At 31.4% G+C, this 23,300-nt stretch overlaps 1 protein-coding gene across 1 annotated transcript; it reads left to right on the top strand.

The window, feature by feature from the left end:
* The first annotated feature begins 5,492 nt into the window (after positions 1-5,492).
* On the top strand, positions 5,493-23,157 carry LOC105330414 (uncharacterized). Its single transcript, XM_066088243.1, has 12 exons — positions 5,493-5,660; positions 14,097-14,190; positions 14,357-14,390; positions 14,780-14,912; positions 15,289-15,349; positions 15,483-15,589; positions 15,859-15,941; positions 16,422-16,480; positions 17,723-17,844; positions 22,507-22,597; positions 22,724-22,835; positions 23,127-23,157. Exons 1-12 carry the CDS (start codon positions 5,496-5,498, stop codon positions 23,155-23,157), a joined length of 1,092 nt encoding a protein of 363 aa, XP_065944315.1. The 5' UTR covers positions 5,493-5,495.
* Positions 23,158-23,300: the final 143 nt, after the last annotated feature.

The following is a 23,300-nucleotide window of genomic DNA, read 5'->3' as shown; positions in this document are numbered from 1 at the left end:
GGTTTTACTATCATATTAAGTATAAATATTTGATATTTACTGGTGAGAAAAAATCTCAAACTTTAATGCAACTTGAAAAAAATCAGGAAAATTATAAAAACAAAAGCTGTTGCAAAGGGTTTTTCAATTTTTGTGTGATTGACAATTCAAATTTAATTTTCATAGCACTTCTGTGTTTCTTAAAAAGGCTTTTTGAGATATAAAATCAAAATTAAGGTATAATTTTTTAAGTTCCAACAAGAACAATCGCTAAAATTTTGTAAGATTAGGACTTACAACATATCAAAGTCACCTTAATTTTTTCAAATTTCCTATTTCTTAGTCTTGTGACCATAGCAACGGATATCAATTTTCATAATAAAATGTATATTACATCGACATTGACAAGGATATAAAAATAAATAGTTTACCATTTCGACTTGTTAAAAAAAATTGAAGTTTGTTAACGGTTTCCATAGTAACATTTTAAAAGTATTGGTTTCTTCATAAATTTTCTTCTATGAAATAAAGATTGACCATAAGACTTAAGTTGTTTTATGCCTTAAATAGTTTGTACTATTTGGCAAAACCTTCTGAAATGGCCTCAAAGTAGGTAAGTTTTGGCATTTTTCTATCGTTAGTCTCAGTTACCATGGCAACGGTTACCCCAAGCACCCAACTTTTACTGGTTTTTATTAATTTATTTTTTGGCGTTTTATATCTAGGTGAGTCTATGTCTGGAATATAAACAAAATCGGTGACCATACGTGACTAGACACTTATATTTATCTTTAATTTTTACATGTACATATAATTAATATTAAAATCTAAGTATTTTGCACTTCAGACCTACTTGATAAATAAAATATTGTTCCATCCTAAAATAACTGTTTAGAATTTTACCCCCAAAATTGCACATGTACTACAATATACTTCATTAATATATTAATCTTTTCAAACAATTAAATATATGACTATTGTCTTTATTTATAATTATTTTATACTCTACATTTATTAGCGAGTTTTATTAATGTATGTTGACGCATTCCTTCATATATGCAGAGGGGTACATTTATAACCATAATGCACAAACAAATGCATATTTTGGACTGTTTAACATAAAGTTTGAGACTTTTATCAACAACATATCCCCGAGGTAATAGTATTCTATTGTACATGCTGTCATTCAATCCAGTGGTGTATGTTTGAAAAAAAATAGATCAGTAACTAAATTACTACAATAAATAAATTCACAGTAAAATCACAATTTTACCTAAAAATTATTCTCATTCATTCTTTCATTCATTCATTCTTTATTTATTTAAGCTTTGCAGCTCATCAGATTATACAAATTAAACATAGTAAAGTACAGAAGTGGGTATTTTTAGTTACAGGAAACCTGTAATGAATGCAAAAGTTATTGTATGATTATTGGGTTGGCTAGTGGAAGATCAACCCACCATAGACATAGGTTGGGAAGATGGCGCTGCATGTTGAAAGAGTACACTACAAGATGCAGACATAGGCTTAATAATTAAAGAGGTTTGTGTGTGTTTTACTCAGCAGATTGCTTTATAATAAAAGCTTAACGTAGGGTCGGGAGTGGGTGGCCATGGGGGTACATAGTATTCTACGCAAACAAGTATAAATATATTTTAAAATAACAATACATTGACACTTTCTTCACTTTTGTGACATTGCAGTTAAACATTTTAAAAAATATGTTAATCGTACACGTCAGTGTGTAAAACCACGCATAAGACCTATATGTGCTTATAATCCTGATTGTTTAGTTTACATTCACTTTGTGAGTGTGTGACGCCAGAGCAAAGGTCAAATGGTGTTCATTGAGCTGTCTTTAGTCTCGTTCCAAGTTAAACAACGGACACGCAATGCGGCGGTTTGCGAAGAGATTTGCAAATTACTGAAAAGGTAAAACCAGGTAAAACACCTGTAGCTTAATTCCTAAGGGTGGAGGATTATCACCAGTGACCTTTTGATGACGACGAAATTATACTCTGTCCTAAGATATTCTCGGTTCGCATTTTGCTATTTATAAATACTTCAGGGTTCAAATGATGTTCATTCAAAAGTATGAAAAATTTCTAAGATTTCTCCGTTAAAACGCTCCCTTTAGCTTATCAGGTTTCAATACACGGCTAAAAAAAATGTAATGTCTATGGGAATTTTGTATTGCAGCAGCGTTAACGTTGAAAAATTGCGCGAGGTATTCCTAGTGTCTTCCGAATGGACAAGAGATGTAAACATTCCCCATTATAAATCTCCGTAAGAAATCTGTTTTCGTTCCTGTGAATTTTTCCGAGTGAAAATCAATAATGCGTCAATGAAGATAACTTGGAAATTTTCCCTTTCATCGATTTCAAGTGCATTTCTTTCACAGGTATGAGTATTCTTATCAAAAATTGCTCAAACGTGCTGCAAAGATATCTTGGGACAGACTTTTTTTTTTTTTTTTTTTATAGAAATTGACTTTGCGAAAACTTGAATTCGTGAATTCTAGATATGTTGAGCTGAGAAAGTTAAGGCGTTTTCAAATAATATCTTGATTTTGGTTTGTATATTCATGTAACAAATCAAATGTTGACTTTGTTTTCGGGCAACATTGATTATGTTAGCTCCCTTGGGACAAATTTGCGTAAACCCAAGTCAATAATTGTATATTATGGTAACCGTTTTTCCTGTACTTCTGAAAAAAAAAGTTAAAAATGTAAAATAGTTTCATAACAAACGGGCCACGAAGACGAACGAAGACCAATACCAATTTGTCCGCTGAATTTTTCAGGTTACGTAGAGCAATGACAGCTAATCTAGAAATGAAACCAACTACAGCAGAATTGATTTTTATTGATATTTTGGTTTAGAATTGTTAAGTATGAATATGTTATTACTAGTATAAGAACATTTAACTGTACCTTTCATAAAAAAATACTCAATCTGTGAATTTAAACTTGTACTAAAGTCAAAATACAAATATGATTTGAAAAAAAAAACCCAGTCAATATAGTGGAATTACCTTACTACTATATCGAGATAGTTTTTGTGATTTTAATTAAATAGTGGCTAAAAGAGAAAGAAATAATTATTAATATTTGTAAAAACTAATTGAATAAGCCTTTTGAAATAAATAAGAGAACTGACAAGTTCACATGATTATGTATGTTGGTAGACACCGCTTGGAATTTCACTTCGATGGTGTATTGTACATGTACCTAAGATCTTCTTGAAAACTGAGCCCTTCTCAAATATTGCTGACGTTACAGTACGTATTTGGAAAATTTGCAAGAGTTTCATTTTCTTTAAATATTTTCCATGATGCAGTAACTTGTACTAAAAGGGAGGGGGGGGGTATTTGACAATAAAATGGCGTTTGCGTCAGTTTAGAATTAAAAAAATTGAATTATCAGATGAACTTTTTTCAGGAACATTCAGCATATAATTTAGTTTATCCTACAGATGCTCGATTTTTTGACATCTATGAACTATGTGTAAACAAACACTGGGCTGCATAAAATTTTCAAACACTAATAGAAGTTGCAAACGTACTTGATGTAGTTTGTCATTTTTTTAAAAGATAACCATTGTAGATGTATTCAATTTAATAGTTTTTATCAAACCGTGTCAATTTGCCATGATACCAAAGTTGACCATTTAGATGGCAACGAAAGAATTCTATATATTTATCTATATAACTGATAAAAAGCCGTATATTCAATTCCTTTTCAATATTACTTTCTTTAAATAAATAGCAATTTGTTACGCGGTGGTGCTATTTTCTTAACGGTTTCTGTCAGCTACCATATAATCAGTTTTTTCCTGCATTAGATTAATATGTGTATTAGTTTAATGACTTACGTTTGCAATATGGACCATCCGGATAAAAATAGTTTGGTTTCGGGTGTGGACGTCGGCAATCGCACACTTCGGGACTGATACATTTTCCGTGACTTAGGACACTACTGCGAGTGTTATTGATAAACCTCACAGCACGACAGGCGTAATTCTTGGTTATCAATCCATTGCAAATGGCTGAAACCATCAACACGAATAAAATAATAATACTTTTAAATTAACAGTTATTAATAAAATTTTATATCCTCTCTCTCTCTCTCTCTCTCTCTCTCTCTCTCTCTCTCTCTCTCTCTCTCTTTCTCTCTCTCTGTATAATTCATTTCATATCAAGTTGAAAACGCAAATTTACTTACCGTTTGGGCAGCTCTGCTGGTTGTCATAGTATGATGACCACCCTGGTGCGCATTTCAGTTTATATGTTACCACAGTTCTTTAAAAAATTGATTTTACGCATAATAACATGTACATGTATATACACAGGCATCAGCTTTCCACAAAATCTTGAACAAAAGGATTTATGCATGATGTACGACGAGCAGACACGCATCTTTAAACAACGATAAACTTATACTTAGTACTGAACCATATTAAGTTCTATATTAGGTGTGTCACTACACAATGCATTTTATAGAGTTATTGTAAATTGTAACATACCTGTGCCTAGTACAGCGTCCCCAAAAATTCCAAAATCCACATCGTTCATGGTAGGTAGTTTCATGGGTGATGAAATATTTTACAACATGAGTGCTAAAAAGCAAAATTTTAAAATACATGGCTATATATATTATCCAAATTTTAAAAAAAAACTTTTGTAAAAATATGATTATCAAATGATTTTACCCTCCTTCTTGAAGTCGATCTTCACGAAAGATCCACGAACATGTTGTTTGTACGAGGAAGACCAAAATCACAAGCAGTGGTATGTTGGACATCCTCTTTGAACTGCTCAGTGGTGATAGGCTACCTTTCCATTTAATATCTGGAAATTTAAACGTCCTTTCGTTTATGACATGTGGCCTTCTCCCTTTTGAATCTGCGCAGTGTCTTCGAAATTTTGAAAAAAAAATGATAAAAACCTAAATTATACTGTTATTTCTTTGCTTTTCAAATAAAAATTCATTTTTGAACTATTTTATTGTATCGGAGTTGCAACCAGCGTCTTCTATGTTTGTTTTTATACTACTAAACAATATTTAATTATTTGTAAAATGTATAATGTTTTGTATTTTTCCTTTCCAATTGGTATGGATCAACATCAGTACATGCACATGTAGTTAACTGTATAATAATGCGTGTTTGAATTCAGAAACATATTATTCATCAATATGAACGTATCGAATGCCAGAACATTTATCAAAATTAAGATGAGAAACTGTTTATTAATATCTTTAAATGAATAAGTAAGTGCATATCTTTTCTCTTTCACTTTTTATTTTAAAACTGTTTGTAATTTGTAATTTTCCATTTTTTCTTTTAATTAAGACTAGGAGGAAGGTATTTACAAGAAAAAAAATGAAATCAAAAGGGTCTTTATCAGAGGAACAAGTAATATAGATAAGGGCATTTAAATTGCCAGGCTAGATGAACATATTAAGAGTTAAATCGAAAAGGTAACTTCAGATTACGACAGGAACGGGACCCAAACGATGGGTACCCAAAGCGCTTGGTATTTGACAATTCTTCTGGTTCTTCCAATAGCTTTGGAAGTCCAGTCGCGATTCATCGACTTCAAACCCGGCTACGAGTACGTATACAGTTTTGAGGGCCATTCTACCGTCAAAGACCTGGGAAAGTTCATCGTTAAGGCGAAGGTAAGAAATTAAAATTTCTTAAATGATAATATTTGATCATTTCAAAATATACGAGCATTGAATACATTTGTGAATGTTATAATTAAGGATTTTCTAAAGAATTATAGTTATTTATTTATTTCAAACATTTGATGAGCACTGTAAAAATAAATGTACAGTACGCAAAAATAGAAAAAAAAATGAAAATTTAAAAAAGAAGCGAGTGATATGGCCGAGTTTATAGTTATGCTTTTACATGCTTTTACGGGATAAAAGTACTGTTATTTTGTTATAAGAGTTTTTTTAAAATCCCAATTCATTTTATTTCCATACCAATTAGTGTGATGCTTTCACTCCAGCTCGAAAGATGGTGAACTTCAATCTGTTTAATTCAAGCATTTGGTATTGAAATCAAAAGATCATTCGATTGACATTGCGACCGGGTATTTTGTAATTGCACAGCCATAAATCCCCGCGAATTCTAAACCGTTCTAAAGATGTTTATATCATATTCATGTTAAAGGTATTGTTTTCTTCCTTTACTGACTTCTTATTTCAATATATGAATAGAATGGTACATTGAGTTGCAATCGTCTACATTGATACTAAATGTTTCAGGGAAAATAGTGGCAAACATTTGAGATGTTGGACAGTCTTGCAAGTCACAAAATATGCAGGATTTCGTAAAAACAGTAATTAATATTTAATATAATTATCAAGAGGAGAAGTCAATTTCGTGACTGTATTTAAGAACGGAAAACTGATACGAAAGCAATGTTTACTTGTTTTAGTGTTTGATATTTTATAATGGAATTTTTAGGTGATGTATAAAATTTTAACGTTTTACCATATTTTTTGTATACCTAACGGGATTTTTTCTCTCAAATATATGAAATCTATAGTAAACAGTAGCCTAATTGTGAATTTCAAAAGATGTCGACCATCAGACTTGGTCTATGAGTTAAAGTTATATATATTTTGTTCAATGTCCGATTTTTTTTGGATTTAATAAGAACGGTATATAATGGCTTCGATAAAATAATTTTTAGAACAAAAAAACCTATTTGAATTGCTTACGTAAATATGATTCTATTGATGCCATCATAGTAAAGTCTTAGTAAAAAAAATCCCAAGCCATGTCGATTTCATGCATAGCTTAAAATAACTGAAATGCTGTTGTTAAGTGTCATTTGAGCATTTTACCTGATTAATGCATGTCATGCTATCACAATTTTTTAAAATCATGACCGTTACAGATAATGTTAAATTTGAAAACGTTCACAAAACTAAAACAAAAAGTTGTAACATCGCATCTACGATTGCACAAAATATAAAGCTGAGCAAACTGATGTGCATTCTAATTGTAAGTTCAAACTGTTATATTATCCATGTCAAGTAAGCAACTCTACATAAAAACGCTCTTTTTAAAGTTTCTTAGACGTAAGAAACAAAAAGCATGTATGTAATTAATCCATGCAGTGTTTTTTTATAGCTTCTACTACATAGGATAGACGTTGGAACCGGAGGGGTGGGGCGTAGTCCCCTTCCCCCCCCCCCCCCCCCCCCCCACTTATTTTGCAAAGTTTTGCATAACCATAACCAGGAACCTTCTTTTTTGTTTGTCACAATTTCTGACTAGTTTAGGCCCCTTTCCCCCTCTCAATTTGCTTCCGACGCCACTGCATAGTTTCAATTCGCAATGGTCAACATTATAAAATGAGAAATAATTCAGAATTATGAATATCATTTATGAAAACTATCCAATGATACATAAAAAAAAATGTATTTTAGAAAGTTACAAATACGGAAGAATCAAAAACCATACCATTGCTTTTGATTTTGTTTTACTATTATTAGATTGATCTTGTATTGGTTAACAATCTTAAATAAAAAATAATTTGAAAAAATAAATATGATAATCATTTATAATAAAATTTAGAAAAAATGAACAATATACTTAAAAACATTTCCAGTAGGCGTATTAACAGAGGTTTAAATGCCGGTTAGCTCATATGCGTGCAAATTGTATTAAAATAAATTTGAGTAAACAAGTTACATGCGGTACCGTGTTGTTTTAATTTCACAAAATCTTAATACACTGTATACTATGGTACATGTATATTGGCATTTTCCATAGTCTTTGTCTTTGGTAAAATCAAGAGATTTTGTACCGTAAGTCCGATACAGTTCATCAATGACGCCAATAATGTACTGTTGGCCATGGGGCTCTTTTAAAGTAGGATACGAAAAAGAAAAAAAACCCAACAAATATTAAGGAATCATTCTTTGAAAATTAAGAAATGTTCAAATACGGTGAGATCAAATCTATCTTTACGGCCTTCGGGTTTAATTGGATTTGATCACCTTTGAACTCCTTATTCCTTAAATAGAAAATTAATTCAAGGAATGGAAGAGATAAAAACTCACCGGATGTTAATTTATACCGGAATATGTTTATTGATCGGAGTGTAATATGTTGACCGTTCGATCGGTGCAACATCTCAAAACAACAGTCAAATTTTAATATACTGTAGGCTACATAAGCGAACAGTGAATACATATCCTGATATGGGTTCTTCTAACAGAAAACCTTTTTTTAAAACAGTGATGTAGAAATTAAAGCTGCTTGATGCGAATTTATTTTGTGTACGCTTTTATGGTTATGCTAAGTATATGTAAATGTACAGTGTATTATACTTAATAGACATTGCAGTATCTTTCTCGGTCAATTAAAGGGGCATGGTCACGATATTGGTCAAATTCAATTTTAATATTTTAATTATTTACAATGCTTTAGGAATGTATTTCTAATGATCAAGTGAAGTTTGAGAGTCAGTCGTAGAGTTGTGAGCAAGCTACAAAGCTCACAACTTTTTGTCATGTAAACAAGGTTCGTGCCCTGTTTTTGTTTACATAAGTTCAATATACCACTAAAATCTTTTTCAAGCAGATTTTCTATCTTCTTATTCATTTTAAGTATTAATAAACAGTTTCTAACGTTTAACACATTCATTTAGGTCTAAAACTGGAATTTTCAGTTTCAAAATGTATACAAAAGTTTTGTTTACATAGCAAAGAATTGTAAGCTCTGTAACTCGCTTAAAAATGAACAAATCATACTCAAAATTTGGTTGCCTATTAAAAATGCCTTGATGAAACATTGTAAACATTAAAATCGGAAAAATAATTTTTGACCAAAAGCAATATTTCAATAAATAAAAAAAAATGTACAAAATTTGATATTAAAACAAACGACATAAAAGGGTATAATAACTTATCAGTAAAAAATGGCATATTCAATAACTTATCAACGCCTGTAGTGAATAAAGAAAATATTTTCATTTATTTGAATATTTTTAACTTTGAAAAGAAACCGATTCTAATAGGCGAAAGTCTATAAATTTCAAAGATTATTGGTTTGTATCGAATTAAAATTATTTGATACTTTAATTGCCAAAACAAAAACGGACCATGCAGCTCTAAGAACTTACGGAACGCGGCAACAGTATTTGATATTATGAAGTCGGCCATTATGCCAAATTTAAATTCTCACCAGACGGACAGAGATATATCCGGCAGTCAGGTGTCATGTATAACCAATGAAAGTGAGACATTTCAGTCCGAGGCAAAATAAAAAGTGGCACCTGAATTAATTAATGCTGTTTTATTTTATTTTAACGCGCGTTACTCAATTTGTATGAACACACCGCTGCAGTTATGAGACTGTATATTTCAAAAAATCATGATTCAACGCTATACGTAGTGACGTCATCTTTCTTGCTTCGTTTACGCCTTGGTGTCATGGTTTTAACTGCAGATACGCTGCGAAATTTGTCGAAAAAAGCTCGAATGAGGCGTAAAATGTGATATTATGTCGCAGGATGAACAAAATACATGATGACTGTCCTGATATATTTAAGCGATATTTGGCCTATAATTGAAAACGTGAAGAGGGCTCGACAAGCCTTACCCTCTGCCATGCTTTCTTACCATCGCCCAAATATACATGTAGCTTAGATTTCAAGACAATAACCATTTATTACATTTTTTTTTGGCTATTTAGAATAGTATATATATATATATATATATATATATATATATATATATATATATATATATATATATATATATATTTGCAATGGTATTTAATTTTTATCCAATCAACTGTGTGTTTTCTATCCTCGAACCTCATGCAAATCATGAGAGATTCTTTTTGTCACATGATTTACCACGTCTTTCTCAATCTTTTCTGTAAAAAATAAAATTGTGAGCCGCACACCACATTTCCTGCAAGACGTCAACAACTTTACGCATGAAAAAAAGTTCCATGAAGATTAACAAACTAACTTTCATTTTCGAACGTATTTTCATCATTTCATGAAAATAAAATAAAACAGCATTAATTAAATGCTTCACATTTACAAATCCATACTTTCAAATGAACGAGTAAGCGCGTTTTTTCGCAGTGTTTCATTTGCATTTTGCTTGGTTGACACATTCAACTGCAGATATTCAGCGAAATTTGTCGAAAATAGCTCGTTCGAGGCGTAAAATTGATATTGTAAAATAACATAAATGTCTTGAAGTATAAGCTATATTTGGACTCGGGTCGAAAACGAAAAGAGGGTTCAGTAAGCCTAGCCCTCTGTCACGTTTTCTTACCCCGCATAATATTATAGCCTAATACATGTATTTCAAGACAGTAACCATGTATTTTATATTATTGACCCTTAATATGAGATGTTATATATTTATTTATTACTTAAATACGTCTGAATGTTTTAATACTATAAAGTTCACCATTTTCGCCTTTGTCAAATTAAAAAATAGCCATTATCTGACGAGCCTGGGAAATTGGGAATACAAAATACAACTTTGATAAGACCCCAGGAACAAACCAGGAGGAACATGTAAAAGGGTTTTTTATTTGACTATTTGATGCCCTTTAGCAATAACTTGCATACGTAGAAAAGAAAAAAAATCTCTAAAATGCATACAGTACACCTGAATACATGCATGTTAAAAAAAATTAAACAACGTGGAAGACACGAATTGGTTTGGTAGGCATTTTAACTGTTTATTGATTTCATAGTAGGTCTGAATAAGAACTGGCTAGATCGTGATTCGGGTTGTGTCAGTAGCTGTATAAACACATTCAGATTTTAAACAAAAGTATGCTAAGATTTTTTCTAACATTCATATTTCCTTTTGCTGACTTTTCATGATTCATCAAAACTTTTAAGAAATGTACCTTCATTGTAAGCATGAACTAATGTCCGACTTCCAAATAGTTACATTCTATCAGAATCAAAGGTTTTTCTTTCTTCACAAGATTAATTTATTTAAACTTGATTCAAAGTATGAGTTTCTTTAAAAAAGATTTTACCTCGACTTTATCGGGTTTTTTCAAAGGTCCTAGTTTTTTGGATTTTTTTTTTCTTCAAAAAACATATTGAGAATTCAAATATCTTTCACTTTTATGGTAAACAAGAAATCCCCAAGGATAATAAATCAGGTACAATTGAGTCATTTGGTCCTTGTTCTAATCCCTTTACTTATCTGAATTTTAGTGAACGGTAAATACATGAATGTATGATTTATTGCAAATTACGTCACAATACTTCAAGTGTGAATTCTGGTACGTTTGTTCTGTCAGTATATAAATCTAACCGGGAATATAAATTAATCAAACAAAATTCTGCTCTATTGATTTATGTCTTCTTTCAACATGTTCAATATTGATTCAAGTTTAAGAAATTATATTTTAAATTCTAAGAATGGTACTATAAACAGGTGGCCTTGAAGAACGTTTTTGTACACGTAGCTAGACAACACTTACATGTAGGCAGATAACTTTTCAAGAGAGGGATGGGGGTTGTTTGTTCCAACAGCGCACAACGCTCTATCAGATTCAAAGATGGGATTAAACTTTGACGAAAGGCGAAAGAAGTCTTTATTTGCATACTACCAGAGTTTTATTTATAGACTCATCATAGGACCAGAAACTTTATTATCGATGACGTCTGATAGAATCACAGACAGAGGACTTAACGTCGTGTTGAGAGGATTTATATCTTTTAATGCTTATATATAAAAATCCTAGTTTTGTCTGTTCAGGTGTTGACCTTTTTTCTTTCGATTTACCTTAATACCAGGTGCAAAATTTTCTACGCAGCAGACACTGCCATCCATGTTTCCAAACATATAACTATAGATATAACAAATTAAAATCAAGAATAAAAGAACAAAACCTGTAACTCAAAAATAAACAATCATTAAAATTCATACTCAGAATGTGATAAAGATAACAATCACGAGGAAAAATGAGACATTAAGAAGTTTTCTAAAGTTCTAACTATACATTTTTCAAAAGTTTTCAATAGATCTATCTTCGCGTTTCATAACTATTTAGAATGACATACAATGATATTTGAACAACATAAAAAGAAAAGATTCAAATAATTTTTTTATATATAAACTTTTGAATTCTAATTTCAATTCGTTTGGCAAACGTAATAAACGTTCTGCTTTTGACAGGGAAGTTGTCGCTAATAATACATGTCTGTATATCATTTATATATTGGCGCAGTTCGCTATATGTACGTAATTGCTCGTTCAGTAACTCAGAAAGCAAAGCCGGTATATATTAATTCTAAATCTTTTAAATCTTTGAATAATGTACAACAGTTTGTGTTTATTTACACAGAAATGAATGTACAAACAAAGAAATAAAAGGAGAGACCAAATAGCAATCGAAAAAAGAATTAAATTGTGTGAGCAAGTTAAAGAAAGAAACACGGAAAATGGTAGACATGCATGTACATGAAAAGTTCTATCATCAAATTTACTCTCCCCTCCACGCTTTACCGAAAAATAGATTTAATAAAAAGTAAACTTTTCACTTAAACTGATTTACGTTAACCCAAACCAGGGTATTTGATGTTAAGAAACGTCACTATGTGACTGTTAGCTTAAGTCCTTAAAAAACTCTTGATTAATGAAAAAAATGTTTCTTAATCAAACACAGTGAACAAGTCTTCATTGTTTAATCTAAAGATTTTTTGACCAATAAAGAAGAGTGTTTATGCTTTTCTATTTCAGAAAATTGGCAATGCTTATGTCAGAGTATTTTTATCAATGTGGGTTAATGTGCAAGTGTATTTCATTTGTCATTGAATTCCATTTTGGGCAGAGTATATAAGTAACGTTGAGACAAATGTCCAATACATCAAATGCACTTCTAGCCAATGAATGTCAAGATAAACACTGCAGATAATCATTCCGTCAAAATTGACATTTTTATGGCATACACTCGGTAATAAAATATAACTCTTATCATTGCTTGGAACCCATAAAAGTAGGCCATAATAAATAAATCTATACATATATAAAAAAAACTATTTAATTTAGACTTAAAAGAAGTCTCTGGATCTTTTGAGGGCAATATGCATCAATCACTTTGTTATTTTTCGATTGATAAAGAGTACCTGTGTGGCGCGTACAGAAAAGTAATCCATTGTTGATTCGATTTCAGATTGTTGTTATCAACAAGGAAGTATAAAATTCATAATAAGTGGAGGCTTTTATTCAATCCGGAGACCAATGAATGTTTGGTTAAGTCAGCTTAAAGCTCTTGAAAACTCCTGACAACGCTGATTATTTCTTATTTCTTTAAATGATAATATGGCTCTTGAATTTTTCAAGTAATGCCAATGTCAACAGTTTAAAATAAAAATGGACAATTTTTTTTGGTCGTTGGCTGAATCAAACAAAAGATTCAAGTCTTTAGAATAAGACAAAATTACTTATTGTTCATTGGCTGAATCGAATAAAAGAATTAAGTCTTTAAAATAAGACGTAAACATGCCCCCACTCTCTTTTTTTGGAGAGAAAGAGAGAGAGAGAGAGAAAGAGAGAGAGAGAGAGAGAGAGATAGAGAGAGAGAGAGAGAGAGAGAGAGAGAGAATCTATATAATTCTTTATATAACGCTACAAAATTCTCATTTTACTGATAATAACAATAGCGTTATATAAATATGTATACTCTCTCAAAAAATATAATAGAAAATAAAAATAATATGGGAGTAGATGTATATCGAACAGATGCACTTGTTTCTGCGATAAAGTTTACCCCGTTGATATTTATTATTATACGTTTGAAAGTAACAATTATTTTTGCACCATAGTTCCAGGCAAAACGAGTTTAAAATCATCTGACGTTACATAAATTGAGCCCTGAAAAAATTATTTTTTTTACGAGGTATCGTGATCAAGACCCATTAAGTAACTGATGAAATAAATATATCCACATCTATATTTATTACGGATTATTCGACATTAATTGATAAGCACTTACCATGCTGAACTCGAGTTTTTTTTCCAAACTATTCTGTAAATTGACTGTGATTCAATATTTTACTTCTTCATTAATGTACTTATGGTTTTGTCTCTTTTTAGGTCAGTTACACTAATATTCAGAATGATGGCCACGATCGACAAGAGTTGTTACTTAAAGTGCATACATTTAACCTTGCACCCGAAAATGACCCTGGTGAGTAGACCTTTATATGTGAGTTTTACTATAATTGATAAACAAATATAAAAGAAATAGCATGAACAAATATAAATCAACGATTACTTATCATGTTTATGTGTCAAATATTTGATAAGGTACGATGCAATTTAAAAACGGTGTTTATATTTTCATTTATCTGTAGATTTGAAAAGTGGCGAACTTGATTTCTCGAAGTGGTAAGTTCGGGATCGAAATCCTAAAAATTCTGATTCCTATCTGCTGCTGAGGAGGGAAATTCAATTTTTGTTTTGTTAGTAGTGGAATATTTTGGTCTACGGTAGAGATTTGTGACATGTTTAATAGTTAAAACAGCTTATGTCAGTCATAAACACTCTTTTAAACATGTAGTACAGCTACTGTACATTTATAATGAAACTGACCATTAATCATGTTAATTCGCACTGCTTAGCTTTTTTCACCCCTTTTGAATCGTCATACATTCGTAGTAATTTTTTAATTAATGGAAAAGATAAGCACAGTGTCGATAACCAGTGAATATTAGTTGTTATAAGTAAGAGACTGCAGATTTAATTATGAATCGTCATAATGTTTATCTGATTTTCAGGTTTTCCTTTGTAATATCAAGGCGTGGGGAAATAACGCATGTGTATCATCCGTCAAGTGAAGATTCAGATGTTATTGCCACAAAGAAAGGATTTGCTGCATTGTTTGCATCGAGACTTCACGAAGAGGGAGATGTAATTTAGTAACATTTTTTAATATTACCATTTAAGATACCATGAGAGAACATATTCACCCCTATAAATACATAATGATACATGTGTTTACGGAATGATTAAATTTTAAGTCACAAAACATGACATGCTTGTCATTTTAACTTTGAATTTGTGTACCGGTCATACATTGCAAATTAATATATTATTCTCAAACATTGAGGTATAGTTGTTTACACAAGCCTTGCAAATACTATTTCATATTTACATTGTACTAGCTGTGAGACATAAACGGATTGATAATGGAATAGAAATGAGCTTCTTTTGCTGAACTTTAAAATTACAAGTACTACAATTAAAAAAAAAACCAAAAACCAACATATCTCTAACTTTGTTTTAGGTGTCTGGAGTTTCAAGTACCCGTGGATTCATTTACAATATTACAGAGAATGGAAGTGAAGGTTTGAGAGAACCTTTCAAATTATTTATTTTAGCATTACAATTAATCAATGTAAATAATTAACAGTTTGTGATTTTTTCATGCTGTTTCAAAATCAACAATGTAAATCATCAAAATTGTGATTTTTTCTTAAGGTGAACATAATTCCACATACCTGGTTTCCTCATCTAAAAATGGCTTGCAGTTTACCAAGATCAGGCATGGGCACCCAGTTGAAAAAGCTACAGGATCTTATGCAAAGGTTGAATTTTTTTTTACATATACATGTATACTAGGCCTATATACTTTGATGGTTTGAATGTTCTCTCAATAAATATGTATAATATATGTTCTATGATAAAAATAATTATAATCAGAAATTGTGTTTAACTTAAATTCATTTCTTCAATTAATTTAGTGCAATGTAAACAAAGATTCAAAACTATTTAGCCTGACAGTTTATAATACTTTTGGCTGCCTTATTATGCTATGAAATATGTGTGAATCAATCTTTCTGATTTTATCATGCAGACACTGCATTTTCACGACTACTTGGGAACAATTCACAGCGTACTGATTGATGAAGATTTTACATCCCCAAAGATGCACAATAGGTTAGTCAGATTTCTAACAAATACACATATTATTTGGAGGGTTTTTTTGTGCAAAAAATCGTTCATTGGTCTTTTAAATTAACTAATCTTTTATTTGAAAGGGGAAATAACTCTTTAACATTTAACATAAACAATCAACTTTTTTTTTCAATCAGAGAAGAAAACTGAGCAATGTTTTGTACCAGAGAAATAAAGCATTGACATTTTTGGACCATAGTGTCATATTTACACTGTTGCATTTTCCACCATATAAATATGTTAAAAAGTTGTAAATTACTGTATATTACAAAAACGATGTTAAAAAAAAGTTTTCTTTATGAATTATTGATATCTAGAAGCTAGGTTGTATTACGATATTGGTTTTATTTTCTTCTCTATGTTTTTTAAAAATTATATGAAAATATGTACTTTGTACAGATATGTATGTACTGGTATGTAGGCTTGTTTGGTCAAATGATGTGTATTTCAATTTTTTAACAGTTTTGATCCTCATGCAAATATGAGAAGAGTGAAAGCAGTGAATGAATTCAGTAATATGGGTAAGTGTTGCTTAAAATGTCTGAAATTATTTTTTCCTTTGAGAAAAATTGCCATACAGTATGATACTTACTAGAATATAATCTTTTTGATTTTTTAATTGACACTTAAATTAGTGATGGTCAGACCAGTTAATTTACCGGCGCCAGATAGCTCAGTTGGTAGAGCACCTGACTAGAGATTTAGGGGGCCGGGGTTCAAATCCCGGTCTGGTCTGTCAATTTTTCTCCCATCTCGTTACGTTCGGTGCCATGACCAACCCCTTAAACTGAGAGGTGAACTCCTGCCAGGAGTCTGGGGTGATCTCGAGGGTGAAGATCATTGAATTGGGGAGGAATGTGACAGTCAGACCGATTCATGTACCGGCACCAGATAGCTCAGTTGGTAGAGCACTTACTAGAGATTCAGGGGTCCCAGGTTCAATTCTCCGTCTGGTCCGTCATTATTTCTCCCATCCCATTAGAAACTGAAGATTCAAGTGAGCTTTTCTTATCCCCTGATGTCCGTTAATTGTTCTCGATTTGTCTGTCCGCCCTCTGCATGTATAAACTTTTCATATTTTTTACTTCTTCTCTAGAACTCAGATGATGACTTGATACAAAGCATCCCTATGAAAAGTCAATTTTAAATTGTTAGAAATAAAGGGTGAAATCCTTTTTAAAAGAGAGATTATGATGGAATAGTGAAAATAGGGTGTGTAACTTAAAATCTTCTTAAGAACAATTGCACCTGAAATGCCAATATTGACACCAGAGCTTGTACATGTATACATGTATATATATATATGTATATAGTAATGTAGAGTAATGATTTTAAATTGCTCAAACCATGACCCCAGGACAAATATTGAGCCCAAAGAGGAGTTTAAAGTTTAACATAGAAATATATCAAGAAAATGTTTAAAAAATCTTTCTCTCAAGAACTACCGGTACATTGCTACAATTTATGAGACTCCTTTGCAATTATCCTCAGATAGTGTATATTATAGCTTAGCATCGGGGGGGGGGGGGGGGGGGGACTGCCCCCCCCCCCCCACTTTTCTTGCAGCAGCTAATTGTCTTAAATTTACATAGTAAAGGGTTCCGCTTAATCTGATAGTCAATTTGTCAGAGAAAAATTGTATCTAAAAATATAACCAACATATATCTTTCAAGTTTATTACAGACTTCCATCATTATGCATGTACTTTGTTACTAAGTTTTATTTAATGTTGTTATTTAACTAAGTCATTCTCATTCATCTAGAGATGCCTGAAATGTCATATGTGAGTCAGGGGAAGTTGCATTTCTTGACAAGACATGTAGATTCCAAGGAGTGGGAAAAACCAATACAGTTTCTGTTGACTACAACCATTCATGTTGGAAATGTAATACCTAATTTTTATTTACAAAAATACTGGTTGTATTTTATGTGTATTTTATGTGTGTTAAGTTTTTAGCTCACCGAGACGAAGTCAGGGGAGCTTATTATATACCCCCAGCGTCGGCGTCCGGACCTGGTTAAAGTTTTTGTTGCAGGTCCTGTATCTAAGTTACTACTTGTTTGTCTTCATCAAACTTGCATGGATGATGCAGCTGGACCTACCTATTGACTTGAAAGACTTGGATGCTGAATTTGGGCCATGAATTTCAGATGCTGGAAAAGGTTAAGGTTTTTGGAGCAGGTTAAAGTTTTTGATGCAGGTGCCCTTTGATAGCAATATCAAAGATGGTGTGTCTTGACTTATGATACTAATGCGCTTGACAGGCTTGAATGCTGAATCTGAGCTATAGGTTTCGTATGCTGGAGGAGGTTAAGGTTTTTAGAGCTGGTTAAGTTTTTAGAGCAGGTGCCCTCTAATGATTACATCTTACTTATTACTTGTCCTAACGTCACCAAACTTGCATGGATGATGCATCTTATGATATTGATGCACCTGACAGGCTTGAATGCTGAATCTGAGCCATAGTTTTAAGGTGCTGGATGAGGTTTGTTTTTTGGAACAGGTCACATGTTTTATACATGTAGATAATAGCTTGCATAATTTGATTTAACTATAATATAAATGAATGGCAGTGGTAGCTTCAAATGCAGATCTGATCTCCATTATCAAGGTCTTAGGATGCTAAAAAAATATCCTACCTCACTCAAACCATCTTGATAAATGTTTGTTTTTAAATGATATAACATGAAAACTATGATATGATACACTATTGTTTTATATGATACAATATAACACATTATATTGTAAAAAGTTATATAATACGATATGATATTGAATCAATTTTTTGTACAAATATAAATGACATTGTATTATAATATTGGCATTTATAGTATTGTATATTATTATACGATATTGTTTTATATAATATTGTATTATGTATTATTTTATTGAATGGTATTGTTTCATATTATATTGCATAATATGATATTGTATCATATGTTAAGATATTGTATAATATATAATATCGTAACATATGATACGATATTGTAAAATATGATATTAATTTATAAAATATATTATTATATAGCATGAAATATATAATGATAATGTAATATATAATATTGTATGATATGATACGATATTTTATAATATGATATTGTATAATATGATATTGTATTATATGATACATTGCCAATCAGATGATAAATTGTAATATTGTATATTGTATGATACAATATCATATTATGTATCAAATATGATACAATACAATATTATACTGAATTATACAATATAATATCATATGTTACAATATTGTGATGTATTATGTGATATGATATTGTATCATATAATACTATATTGTGTTATATATTAGATATTTTGATATTGTATTATGTGATTAAATGCAATAATGTATAACACAATACAATATCATATTGCATCATTATTTATTACAGTATTACATGTATATTGTATTAAATGATATATGTTGTAAGTATCATATGATGCAATATCATATTTTATATTATTGTATCGATAAACATTTTATCTGATAATACTGTATGGAATGAACATATGATTATCATACAATTTTTAAACATATGATATACAGTATTGTGTCAAAACAGTATACATGAATATCCAAGATTATTATTAACTATGATTTTAATATAGTATGATAAAGATGATGCCTCATACAGTTGATGCCTCGTGTTGGTGAGCTTTGTAACTGTGATTACATGTACCTATGTTTAGCTCACCTGAACTGAAAGCTCAAGTGAGCTTTTCTGATCACATTTTGTCTGTCGTCCGTCTGTCCATTTGTCTGTCTGTCTGTAAACTTTTCCCATTTTCCACATCTCCTCCAGAACCACATGCCCAATTTTAACCAAACTTGGCACAAATCACTCTTAGGCATAGGGGATTTCAATTTGTGAAAATAAGGGATCACGCCCTTTTGTTAGGGGACATAATTAGGAGTTATTAAAAAAGTTTTGAAAATTTTTCAAAAATCTTCTTCTCAAGAACCATTTTGCCAGGAAAGCTAAAACTTAAGGTGGAAGCATCCTCAGGTAGTTCAAAATCAAAGTTGTGAAAATAATGACCCTCCGGGGTTAGGCTTGGGCCACATTGAGGGATCAAATTTTACATAGATTAAAACTTTAAAAATCTTCTTCCCAGAAACTTATCAGCCGGGAATGCTGACACCTTTGTGGAAGCATCCTCAGGTAGTGTAGAATCAAGATTATCAAAATCATGACCCCCGGGGTTAGGGTGGGGCCATAATGAGGGGTCGAATTTTTATATAAGAATACAGTGTATATAGATGAAAACTTAAAAAGTTATCTTATCAGAAATAATCAGCCAGGAATACTGAAACTTGTGTGGAAGAATTCTCAGGTAGTGTAGAATAATAATTGTGAAAACCATGACCCCCTGGTGTAGGGTGTGGCCACACTGGAGGGGTAGAATTTTAACATAGGAATAAATAGAGTTAATCTTTAAGATTTAAATCTTCTTTTTTATAAACCAATCAGCCAGGAAAGATGCATCCTCAGGTAGTGTAGATATTAAGTTGTGAAAAAAATGATCCACAGGGGTACAGTGGGGCCACAATTGGGAGACGGGCCAAATTTTTACATAGGATTTTATAGAGAAAAATCTTTAAAGATCTTCTTCACAGAAGAAATCAATTGGCCAGAAAAGCTGAAACTTGTTTGGAAGCTTCCTCTGGTAGGGTAGATTTACGTTTGTTCCAATCATGATCATCAGGGGTCACAACGTGGGGGGGGGGGGGGGGTTATATACTAAGATATAAACAAAATCTTAAAAATCTTCCTCTAAAAAAACGTTTGCCTAGAAAAGCTGTAACTTTAGTGAAAGCAACCTTAGATAGATTCTTTAATATTAAAATCTGGAGGAGTAGGGAGGGCCACATTCGAGATCCAATTTTACACAGGAAAACATTTTAAGTATTTACAAAAACTTAAATGTTATAATATATGGATTTACTTATATGCAAGGCTGAAGCATTTGAAATATTGCTGATTCTTTAAAATTGTTTAGATTTTGGCCTCTGGATAATTCTTCAGCCTTACAAGGGGTTCAGAGTTTGATGTAGGTTTATACAATGTATCCCATGTATTATATCCCGTTTTACTGGCTATGAGGACGATAACAAGTTTATTGTCCCCCAAGACAGCAACTACATTGTATTTCACGAGGCGAAACCGAGGGAAATAGTTGCTGTCGAGGGGGACAATATTAAACTTGCTATTGTCAGAATAGTCAGTAAATAGGTATTTTATTTTACCAAATAAAACTTTTTTTGTCAGCGATTTAGAATTTCTTGATGATAAACAAAGATAGGATTACGCTCTATGTGTTCCGAGTTAAAAAGGGAGGGAAATCGAATGCTGCCACTGAATTGTTTCGATTACTATTCATCATAGGCAGATAGCACGAAAACTAGTTCACGGTTAGATAGAAAAGCATGTTTATTCGTTGTAATTTTACATACAAAATATTCACAGAGGTATAGTAAAAACAATTGTTTAAGATCTTTTTGAGAGCTGTAATGCTCAACATGATTATTAACATAAGAATATCGAGGATGAAAATGGATTTTTAATTAAACAGGATCTTCATGTATTATACTACTTTGTCCATATATCTTTTATTATGACTTCATTAAGCTGATTTCATCATGCCTATTGTTGTTCAGATGAGTGATGTGGCCCATGGGCCTCTTGTTTTTGTTTTGTTAATGTGTTTAACTGTCAGCTCTTATTTTAAACATTCAAATTATGAATACTAGTATATAACAAGGATGTGATTTTTCAGAGAAATTTCACTTGTATCAGTGGATTTGGAAATCAAAATGTTCAATTTAGATATTAAAACAGACCCACGATTGAAAGCTGGATTTCCTTTTTTCTTCTGTGATCTCTGATACAAGATGTAACTTAAAAACTGATTTCTTTATTGTAATAAACCTAAGTTACAAACCACATTTTAACCAAAAAATATCTAATCACAATTTTCACAAATTTTATTTTTCATATGATTAAATAAACTTCTGAAAAAAACAATGTTCAAAAGATTATTAATCTGGTTATAAATAAAAAATGAACTAATCGTTTGGCCAAACACATAAATATTGAGTTTCCCGTTCGCTTGATGGTCACGCAAGCATGGCAGCATGGCATGTAGTTTTTTTACTGGGGTATCTCCATTGTTACTATTTTTGACAGCAATTACTTATAGATAATACGTACGTGACACTCAATCAGTGTTAAAAAACTCAATCGCATTGTTTGAACACATTCATTATGACTAATATTCTAAATCTTATAAGCTGTTAGGAGATGAAGTAGAATTTACATGTATGAACGTTACATGTAATTGGTATAATGTATTTCATGAGTAATTCGCATTTTGATATGTGCAGCATTGTCAGGTTATGTTGGAGCATGGGATACGTGAGCTTGGTCACTTGTTCTTTCTTTTATTTCACATGTTGATTGTACCTTTACTCAATTTTACCCAACTGTGCAGGCATTATTCTCTCAAAATACATTATCTGATTGCTATTTCTTATTCTTAAAGTTGACAAAATCAAGGAAAAGCATCAATACAACTTTATTAAAGGAACACATTGAAGGCAATTTGACCTGTATGGAAAATCAACCTCCAGAAGGTATAAGTTTACCTTTTTAAGTTACATTCATGACCATCTGTTCTTCAACATTGATCTGGTGTGATTGATCATATAAATTGTTTTTACACCATGCTTCAATTATAGTAAAATGTGCTGTTATTTTAGGGTCTCATGCATTAGCCATCTGCTACCGTAATATTGTGGATATAATGACCATGCTACCAGAGGTGGAAGTTAAAAGTATTGCCGAGTTTTATTTTGAGCAGCTAGACACAAGGTACTTTTATATATATATATATATATATATATATATATATATATATATATATATATATATATATATATATATATATATATAGTAAATTAAAATGACACCAAATTGTACAAAATTCAAACGTTACGTCAGGCGGATTAATACATTTTTGACGTTTGTCTTACTATGACGTAGGCAACATTCTTTATACAATATAAAATAATGTTTTAGCCAATCAGAAAGCGTGTTACAACCAGAATTTATATTATTTGCTTATAAGGATGTATGTGTGTTCTCTATTCTTATGGAACACAGCCAAGAGAAGGGTGAGGATTGGGGTGCTTAGCACCTCTTAAAACAATAGATTGTTTTGATACTTAGATTATCTTTGGGGCATTGTGTGTTGTTGACATATTCTTCAAAGTAAAGAATTCATTAACTGCACAACTTATTGGAGTAACTTTTTAAAATGATATAAAATTCTAAATA

This window comes from Magallana gigas, chromosome 6, assembly GCF_963853765.1.
Source record: "Magallana gigas chromosome 6, xbMagGiga1.1, whole genome shotgun sequence".
In the NCBI taxonomy this organism is placed as follows: domain Eukaryota; kingdom Metazoa; phylum Mollusca; class Bivalvia; order Ostreida; family Ostreidae; genus Magallana; species Magallana gigas.
The sequence above is the reverse complement of the archived record's forward strand: the minus strand, read 5'-3'. Positions and strand labels throughout refer to the sequence as shown.